The sequence below is a fragment of the Ruditapes philippinarum genome, unplaced genomic scaffold (assembly GCF_026571515.1).
Source record: "Ruditapes philippinarum isolate M1 unplaced genomic scaffold, ASM2657151v2 ctg13811_1_1_1_1, whole genome shotgun sequence".
Taxonomy (NCBI): domain Eukaryota; kingdom Metazoa; phylum Mollusca; class Bivalvia; order Venerida; family Veneridae; genus Ruditapes; species Ruditapes philippinarum.
In genome coordinates, this window is record NW_026859669.1 from 7,365 (window position 1) to 18,244 (window position 10,880).

Here is a 10,880-nt window from a genome sequence, read left to right on the forward strand (position 1 = left end):
CACTGAATGTACCTTATTCAAGTATATGTCGTCTAGATAAAACAAAACAGTAAAATAAAATAATATTTATTCATTGTTCGGAACTTTAATGCATCTCCTGTGAAATATTTATAAATAAATCATTTAAATACTATATTATATTCTATACTTTTAATACATGAACATGTTTTTATTTGGCAAACTTTTTGCCAGCCACTCTTTATTTGTTTTACTTTAAAAACAAATGTCTCTAATTAGAATATCAAGAAACGAACTTTTAGACATGATTTCCAGCATTCAAAAGGTCATCTATATTTCTGGTGGAATCACGTCAACCCTATCAATGCATTGCATTTCCGTCTGTGTGTATGCATAAAAGACTGACAATATGAAAACGGCGCAAGTAATAAAACATGTATTTTATTGATCTTGTTTTACAGATTTGGAAGCATTGGGGTCTAGAAAGAACTTGGTTTAGTTATAAATTTATTTAATTTTCTATTCCGTTCAATCGCATACATATTTAAAAGCGAAGGTAAGAGTATGTTTTAACAAAAAAGCAATAAACACATACTTGCCGTTTGAATGGTATCCACATGAATCAATTCCTAATCCAGGTAGAAGATTATTTGGATAGTTATCCGGTACCACACCGATAGCTAGAATGAAAATATATTGTATGTGTTATTTTATTGTAAAAGTCAATGAAGAGTTATCCCATTTGATAAGTATTAACTTTTAATTAGAACTAAATAAATGAATAAATGAAATAATAAATAAAAAATAAATAAATACATAAATTAATCAATTAATAAATTTATGAATAAATAAATAAATAAATAAATAAATAAATAAATTATTTAGGAAAACCTTAAATGGTTTACGTTTACTGTAAGACACATTTATTTAACGTAACACATTCATTTAACTTAATTACTGACTAATTGAATATGTAATAAAAAGAGTCACGGTGTTCCTTGTTAACTAATCATATGGATACTATGATAATCAGAAAAAAAAATTTAATTAAAAAAAAAACTTTCATTCTTCAAAATTTGCTTGTTATGTAGTGATGGCAGATTATAAATTAATTTTCAGAAAGTATTTACAGATGAAAATGAATATTAAACTTAATAATCCTTCATATATTTACTATTATGGTAACATATTTTAAAATAACATTCATTCGTGTATGGTTCTTGACTATAAAGTATAACTGGATTTTTTTAATAAACATGATATGCCCAAAAATCTATCTGAAGGTAATGAGAATTTTGACGACTCTTCTTTAATTCCTTAAGCAGTATTATGGACTAATTATGGCTAAACTTTTGACTCAAGCTACATTTGATCGAACGTTATTGTTTGCAAACTGTTACCTATACCTCCGCCTCTATCAATGCTCACAATCTCGATTTCAAAACTGTCACCATAAGAAATTGTGTGTTTGTCAATAAATAAACCACAGTCGTCTTTTGCTTTTACAGCACAACTGTAAAAGAAAAGAAATCAATCGTATTTATCAAAGCAGGTAAAGATTTCCTTCAACTAAACAAAGTTTTGTTAACATTTATATTTTGAAATAATTGCATATAAATTACAAATATTAAGTTACTTTGAAATTAGATATTTTATGTCACCTGATTAAGTCTCCGTCAATGATGAGGTTTTTGCAAACAAGTTGTCTGTCCAGCAATGACTGAAAACAAAATATAACGCGAAATTAGTAATTATTAATTATATCATATAAACACTCTTTTCATTTACAATATATTTTGATTTCGTGATGATTGGATAAGTCGTCTGGAAAAAATACAAATGAAAGTTTCAACACACTCAAATAATATAGGGTACTCACTTGATTTGTTTGTGAACATTGATCCTTTGTCATCGGTGTTGCTGTGTTTGCTTTTACTGTTTTTTCTCTAAGTGCTGATTTATGAAATAAGAAGAGAAGCAGAACGAATACAGTAGTTTACAAAATAATAAGAACGTGTATTAACACTCGGGATTAGAATCTACTGTATAACATGCATTGCATTAAAATAATTCCATTATATAAACCATAAATGAATAAAACAAATGAAACTACTGAGAACATATTTTATATTAGGCGTTTTATTGATATGACACACATTACTCGTATAAGTTTAAAATTACATGTGTCATCAAAAAATACTTCGAAAGTAAGAAACTTACCTGCACCAGATTCGTTTGGCTTAAGCAACTCTCCTAGTTGTTTACAAGTTTCCAACAACTGTTCGAGATTACAGTCAGGCATGAAGTCGTACGTTTCGATTGTATTGTTCGCTTTGATGCTTTCAAGCTGGTCTCGGACGAGATGGACATTTTGTCTGTATGACAAGGAACTGATGAACAATTTGTAAGGCTGATCAACTTCTGTTTGTAATGTGTCTCTCATACCATTTGTTTCATCAACAAGGCGTTTGTTTTCTTCTTCCAGGTTTTCAATTTTTTTCATGTCTGCTGCCATAATATCATCTCCATATTTTAGCATTGCATCAGAAAGTTTCATGATATGTGCAATCATTTCATCCCTGAATATGTTGACATCAAGAGCAAATTTTTTGTTGACATCTTTAATATAGTCCTTGTTTCGCTTGATGCTTCCTGAAATAGTTTTAGCGTCACTGTCATATGTCTCTATTTCCTTCTGCAACATTTTGAACTCTTTACTGTCTTTGTATTCATCGATATGTTCAAGAATGTACTCTACTTTACATGGTTTGTGGGAGAATATCATACAATCGCCGCAACCAACTTGGCCATGTTCGGGACAGACAAATTTAATATCTTCGTTGAGATGCGTAGTACATTTATCGAATTCGGGTGTTTTTCTATTAGATGTTGCCACGACTGATGCAACCAATTTATGTTCCTGATTTAGTTTCCACTGCTTATGTGTATCAAAACATATTTGACACATATATTCTTCACATTGCAAACATGAGCCATCTGAGTATGTTGTCGCCTTACGTTTCTCACAAGGTTTACAATAATTACGAAGTTTCTTTCCCGATACCTCCATATTGCATTGACGAAAGTTCTGAAAAAGCAAATCAGCACTAACCATTTCAAATATGAGCAATTCATCTAGTTCTATATTCAGTTCATCAACATGAAGTGGATTGAAGTCCTAAACTTGCTAACATGACATTCTTCGTAAGAAAAGCTTAAGTCTATTTTATTTCAATACATGCAAGTCATCGTGCCACAGTTGGATGAGGTCATTTTGGTAGTTTTAATTAAACATATTTAGTATTTTTCTATTTGCCATTGCTACATTCATAATAATTTGGCTATATATACCATGCAACATGTGTTTATTGTTTTCTTAAAGGCGCAATATAAAACCTAAACAACTAAACGAATTTTATAATACATAGCATAAACACACGTAAGGGAGCCATTTACTCAGTGTCTAAATATAATATACATAGATACAAGATAAAGCTAATTTGCATGATTTTTTCACACACAAAAATGCATCTTTTTTTAGGATTTTAGTTACCAGCGTGCCGATACTTTAAACATTCATGGAATCTTTCTACACGAACTTAACAATATAGAACTCTAGCTGACCATAAAAAAATTTCATTTTATTAAACGCTTTACAACAAACGTTTAATATTGTCAGACATGTTAAAAGATACTTATTGTGAGCAAAATTATGTAATAATAGTTTATTACAGCTGTGTATACCTTTTTCTAAATTGCAATTATTATAGAACATCATGTTTGATGTTAAAATTATTAACTGTACAAATACAATATGCAAATTATTTTAAAGTTCTAAAATGAGGATAACAAGTTTTGAGGACTCTCTAGTCCTAACGTTCAATAAAGAATATGGCTATTTATGCATGCATGTATATGCACCCAATGAATGGCATAATTTATGATCGCTATATTTCGTCTTGCAAATCTTCATAATTATGCACAATTATGTTTAAATTAATCCGAGAATGTAGACCGGACATGTAAGGCGTTTGTTTTAAGGAAATATTTTGCTGCATAAGCGTGAGTTTAATCTTTGATCTAAATCATCAGCTGGGTTTTCATGTTTATGCAAATTGGGCATCGATATACGAAAAGTTATGGGCCAGACACAGCCATGTTCTTCTGATTTATATCATGTTTTATTGCATTGGTTTTGCGCGTGACACGGTCCTTTCATTTTAACTATAAACGCGAAGTTGTTTTTCGTTCAATGACGGGGAGATATACAATTGACAAGATTTTACTACTTCTACACCCCTGCTCTAGGCTAAGAGAAGATTTTCGCTAAATTATTTACATCAGTGTTAAACAACAGGTTAATCGTGAAGAAAATACCTCGAAATTAATAAGGCTTACAAACCAGAAATTGAAATTCTAAATCTATAATTACTTTATTTTATTCCAGCTTTCTTCGTATAACTTCCCTGTGATGCAGGGGTAACGCGCTCGTTTTGTTATCCCAGTCTAGGCAACTATTTTTAAGCGTTATTTTAAGGAAGTAGCCAGGATATGCAAGGATTAAGTGTGGCTGTTATAAAAATGAACATAAATGATTTTTTGATGCAACTCTAATCATGTACTAAACTTAAACTGTTATAGTAAAAAATCTAAACGCAGTAGCTGCATCTCGGTGCCTTGTGAAATTAATTATAGAATAAAATAATAAACTTATACAGGAACATACATATAGCTATACCGTACAATTTAGATTGCAAAGATCAGAAAATACCACAGAGCTTACAGCCCTTTGATTTATATACACGAATGAAATACTACCTTCATGTAAACACACAACATGGAATATTTCTCTTAATTGAAGAAGTTTTAGATCTAATGTTCAGAAACGAGTCTTTTTCATGAAAAATATGTTTCGAATGTCCACCTGGATGGCTATTCCTAGCATTTATGAACATGTTTATACTTGTTGTTTTTTTTTTAAAATTAATTCGTGAATTGTATGATAAGTTTAATTTAAAGTGCACCCTTTCATATACTGTTATCAAACCGTGTATCTATGCTAAATTTTTTAAAGTCTAACTATGAATGACGGAACCCAAAACTGAACAAATTTTTAAGTCGAACGTTAATTGTTTGGCTAGGGCTTCCTTGTGGCAGTGCTTTAATTTGCTTAACATTAATGCAATTTATTTGAATTGATCCAAAACAACTATTGACGGGACTAAAAACAGACAGACATATTCCTTACGAGTTGACATGTGCGGATGTATGTGATTTCATTTTTTTCAAACTCCAAAAGCAGCATTTTTTGCCTCCCATAAACAATGACTCATACTCAAGGTCGGGCGTGTACGGAACTGAACCCAACGCCAACTTTGAAACCGTCAAATACACGTGCACCTTGCTGGCACACAGACATGTGGACAGAATTTCCTTCAGGGCGATAAAATTAATTTTAAAACAAGAAACGGTTGAACCGGGTGATGCTCCCCGATACGGTTTTGGACACAGGAAAGTATACACAAATGAACAAAGGGTAAAAACTCCAAAATAAGGCAAGGCGGAGTTATGTTTCCTTTTGCACTGCACTTCTATTCAATGAGATCTATCTATAAAGTTTCCTGATGATATCTCTTATAGTTTCAGAGTTATGTCCCGGGTAAAATTCAAAGTATAAGAATGAACAAAGGGCAATAACTCCACAATAGGCAAGGCTTTGTTTAGGTTCTTTAAGCATTGCAGGGTTTTTTTCCAATGAAATTTTTATTACCTTTTCAAAATTTTTATGTTGAATCTCAATAGTTTTTAGTAATTTTCCCCGGGCAAAATCCCAAAAAATCAAAAATAAAAAAAGGGCCCCTAACTTCAAAATAAAGGGAAAAGGGGGAGTTATGAATTTTTTAGCACTGGCCCCTTATAAACCCCAAAGATACCTATCCCATCTTTCGGAAAATTTCATTTTGATTTTCCTTATAAGTTTAGAGTCATGTCCCAAACAAAGTTAAAAGTTGTCCCAGACAAAGTTCAAACTGTCAAAATGAACAAAGGGCAATAACTCCAAAATTAGGCAAGACAGAGTTACGGTTCTGCAAACCTACTTAACCCTTTCCCTCATTAGCATATTGTGAAAAATGGCCATTTTCACTGAAAAGCCTACTGTTACAAGTTCAAACTGCTATGAAACTTTAAAAAATGCTTCAATACTAGTAATCAAACCTGGCACAAATGTTAACTGGACCATTGCCTTTGTAAAGACATGCTCAGTCTAAAAATGTCTGTTACCATGGCAACGAGGGTACATCTCAAAATTGCAAAAAATCAATATTTTGCCTCGATTTTTTCCATCAAAATTTATTTCAAAGTGCTGCAACTTCTCAAGGAATTGAGATAGAGTAAAAGGCTTTTCAGCGTTGGTTACACGTTACCTTATGATCGACCTGGGGTCATTTTGAGCCTCTCACAAGTCCAAAATTTTCTTGGCGCATCCCCCTTCTGGCAACCCCCTGATATATCTTTTGGATGGGGGGCAGCGCCAAAAAAATGCTCACTTTTTTAACAACATTTCTCAACCGAAAACATGTGTTTGGGGCCCAAATAGGACATTTTTTCACTATATAAGGCCTAAAAAGGGGCGGGGTCGAAAGTGAGTTGTTTCGCGTATATATGAGGTAAAGGGTTAATGAGACCTACAAAGTTTCATGTTGATACTTCTTGTAGTTTTAGAGTTATGTCCCGGACAGAAATCAAAGTGTAAAAATGAACATAGGGGAAAAAAATAAAAAAAATAGGCAAGGCAGAGTTACGCTTCTTGTGTACTGCACATTTACCTAATGAGATCTATCTACCTACAAAGTTTCATGTTGGTACCTCTTATAATTTTAGAGTTATATTCCGGACAAAGTTCAAAGTGTAAAGTAAACAAAGGGAGATTATTCAAAAATTAGGCAAGGCAGAGTTTTTGTTTTTTTGCACTGCACGCATACTCAATGAGATCTATCTACCTATAAAGTTTCATGTTGATACCTCTTATAATTTTAGAGTAAGGTCCCGGACAAAGTTCAAAGTGTAAAATAAACAAAGGGGGATAATTAAAAAAATAGCAAGGCAGAGTTACGGTTTTATGCACTGTACACCTACTCAATGAGATCTATCTTCCTACGGACGGACGGACGGACGGAAAGACGGACGGACAAGGAGGCGACTATATGCTCTCCCGAAATTTTTCAGGGAGCATAAAATATTGCAAAAGTTTAAAAAGATATTTTTTTGTATACTTGGAAGTATGAAATTAACGTCTAAATGACAAACACAAGAATGATTCTGATTTAAATAGGTATAGTTTGTGATATTTTTGCAACATACAGTTTGTAGTTTTAATAGAGGATTTCTCTAAGTCTGCTCAAGTAAGTCTGCAATTCTATTGTAATTTTGTTGTGATTAATGCTTCCGGAGGATCATTTTGTTTCCAGATTTTTATACTTCACAACAGCAGGTGTCAAGTGCTGTGCGGCAGCTGTAAAAAGTTGCCCCGTACTTCACTTCAATGTTGTTATATTTCTCTGGTCCTTCGGGATCGTTGATGCCAGCACTAAGTGTCGCTCAAGCCGGTGATAGGGGGCGTGAGGGATGTTGCACATATTCAGTATCTCTCATGAAAAGACTCAATAAAACCGAATCTGCAATTCCCTTGTAATTTTGTTGTGATTAATGCTTCCGAGGGATCACTTTGTTTCCAGATTTTTATTGAATATCACTGCACTTATAATACTTATAATAAAAGAAAACAAGCATAGTGCCTTATTGCAAAAATTTGATGTAGAGGGACAAAAGAAAGATTTTTGTGTCTCCTTTTAACACTGTTTAAATTCATGTGAAAACCCGACTGCTGGTAGAAAATTAATACATTTTAGAAATATTCCAAATATCACGAATATGATAACTTCATTTCAAAATAAGAGAAACTAAAATCAAATCTATCATAATTTTTCATGAGTTTTATCTCTTTTTTAAAGTTAAAAGGTTTTTTTAAATTAAAGAAAAAATCGGTGGCATAAAAATGAAAAAAAAATGCGTATTCTTTTGACAAATTCATATGTCAAATTTAAGATGAATGTGTAATACCGTTTGGGAGATAATTAGCGGAAACTGAAAAATTCATATCATTTTCAAAGTATAAGGGGCATAACTCTGCCAAAAGTCATCAAACCATGACCAAATTCAAACATGACCTGTATTTTCTCATAACATAGCTTATGAAAAATTAATTTGCCGTGTCAACGTTACAAGAAAATGAACTAAACTGATGAGAGGGAAAATTTACAAATGACGGAAGGGAAGGAAACGAAATGACGGAACGGGGAAAAATTTTTTTACCCTTTCGGCCATTAAAAATTCTTTAAAAAATTTAAACCTTTTTTTTTTCTTTTTTTTTTCAATGGATGGGTGCTTTTTGTTTTACCGTTGTTTTAGTAAATAAACTTTGGGACATGCACCCTGGGGAAACCTTTGAGCCCCCGAAAAAAAACTCACAAAAATGTTTTTTAAATAAAAAAGGGAAAAGATTTGAAAACAAAATTTTTTTTCACTATTCAAAAACCCCCTTTTTATGCGTTTTTGAAAAAAGGAAAATTTTCAAGTGTTTTTTTTTTTTAAAAAAAATTAAACCCAATTATCACTTTTATTTTTAAAATAGTATTGTATTTCCGTGTCAATCTGTTTTCCAAGAATACTTTAGATACAAAGAAGCATGCCAGTTGATATGAATAAATTGAAGTTAACACTTATATGATAATAGGAAAAAAGGAAGATATCATATCACGAGAATATCATTGTTTAATGAAACAGACACTCCAAATTATAGTATATAATAAAAAATCACTGTAAAGTTGATGTGTGAGTAAGAAGTTGTTGAATTCCCTTCCTGATTTTAATGAATTGATGAAGAAAATAATAAACCGAAACATTTTTGCCTTGTTTTATTATTAAACTCGTTCATTAAAATTGCAAATTTTGGTTAAAGGTAGCTCAGGGTATGCGACATCTTATGTTGTTGAAAAAAAACTAGGAATGGATGATAATCAGGTAAACAATGAATAAAATTTGAATGAAATATGAGTGATTTTGACTAAAATGGCTAATTTTATTAACAGTAAAAATGCAGCTACGTGTTAAATAACCCAGTAAAAGGTAATATTAAGAGATGTAATGTCGTTTACTTTACGTGGGTCTGTTGACCATGTCTTAATGAAAAAAAATGTTATGCGTAAAAACGTTTTTGTTGTCAATGTTGCAATTCTCTCACTTTTTTGTCTGTTTAATTAACTAAACAACTAAATATCCTCGATTTACATCTCCTCACACTTTTTTTCGTATGAAAATTTCCGTATAAAACGCAGTCCAAGATTATAACAGATTAGCCTCGCTCGGAATGGCCAATTATTTCAGAAATATTTCTCGTAAACTAAATGATATATTATTTCGTTATTTATGATTCGCGGATTAAATGGGATTGCGACTTTTGACCAATTTTGCAGTTTTGTATATATATAACCATAATTTTTCTGCGGTTAAAATAATGAAAGCAAGGGTTTTTGGTGCATTTGTTGAACATTTTGGTTTTTCCCAACACCCTTTGGTAAATCCCCGGTTTGGGCAAGGGAAATTCTTTAAATTTTGTTTTACAAATTTTTGAAAATCTCTTTTTTTTTTTCGCACACCACACTGAATTTTGTGTTTTTGGGAAAACCTTGGGGCCCCCCCCAGAAAATTGTTTCCCTTTTTTCCTCCCCCACCCCCTCTTTTTATTAATACTTTTCTATCAAAATTTTAAAAAAATAAAATATTAAAAGGAAAGATTTTTAACCCAAAACTAGGCCTTTTGACCACATTCCTAAAAATTTTCAGATTCCGAGGGGTTCTCAAAAATTTTTAAACAATTTAAAAATTCTATTTGGACGGGAAATTATAAAATAACTTCTTAATGTAGCCTTAAATTCAAATGGATAAACAATAGAACATAACATAATGCTATTGTAGCCAAAATTGTTGGTCAAAACTTACTTCAATATTTACCTAGTTTGCCATAATGTATACAATTATATCATATTGGATCTAGAATTACTATTCTGGAAAATTGTGCAGTAGTAGGTAAATAATAAGACAAAAACGTATCTATAATCATGATAAAAGTTGTCTCACCTGTCACGTTAAAAGTTTAAAAGCTGCAGTATACCGTTAACAAATAACTGTACATCAATTCACCGCACAAATAATAGTGAAAGTATATACCTTCAGCATTAAAAGCATCTCTTAAATAAAATCAACTTTAAACTTCCGTTAACATTGTTTCAATTTCAAGTGGTATATACATTTTATCCGGTTTGTATGGACAATTTTTTTTCTTCCGGGTTCATTGAAAATTGTAATATATGTGTATGCTAAAGAACACATCTTATTTATTAGACAAATACAAAGTAAGTTTATCGCATTAATGAACAAGAAAAGCATTGATGCAAAGCATCAAAGGGCGACGCCAAAAGAATTTGCTCTAGGTTTGCACCTAAATATTTAACAAAAGATGTGTACTTTATAGCAGTACCATTTCATGTGACCTGGAGGCTAGGCACAGTTTCAGTTGAAACTTAAACCAAAAAGAATAGACTCTGTCTTGCCAAGATGCAAAGACAAATTATAGTCAATTAACCAATCTTAAGATTTATTTTACCAGATACAAGGATACCTGATTCAGCATCATATAATCACAGGCACGAGTATTGGACATTGGAAGAAAAAAATTGACCAGATTGATAAAATCAACTGTGTTCATATAAAAAGTGTCAAATGTAAATCATGACCCCCTTTAAATAATATACTATTAACTTAAAGTATGTTTTTAAAGGGGGTCATTAACATTAACATTTTTT

The 10,880-nt window shown here is 31.7% G+C and overlaps 1 protein-coding gene across 1 annotated transcript; it reads right to left on the reverse strand.

Moving 5' to 3' along the window:
• Positions 1–553: 553 nt before the first annotated feature.
• LOC132757466 (uncharacterized) lies at positions 554–10,312 on the reverse strand (the record flags this gene model as incomplete). Its single annotated transcript, XM_060748748.1, is given in 6 exon segments — positions 554–638; positions 1,359–1,471; positions 1,620–1,678; positions 1,838–1,911; positions 2,179–3,046; positions 10,156–10,312. Coding segments are annotated over 5 exon segments (1,181 nt in total), but the record flags the coding sequence as incomplete, so codon positions are not given.
• Positions 10,313–10,880: the final 568 nt, after the last annotated feature.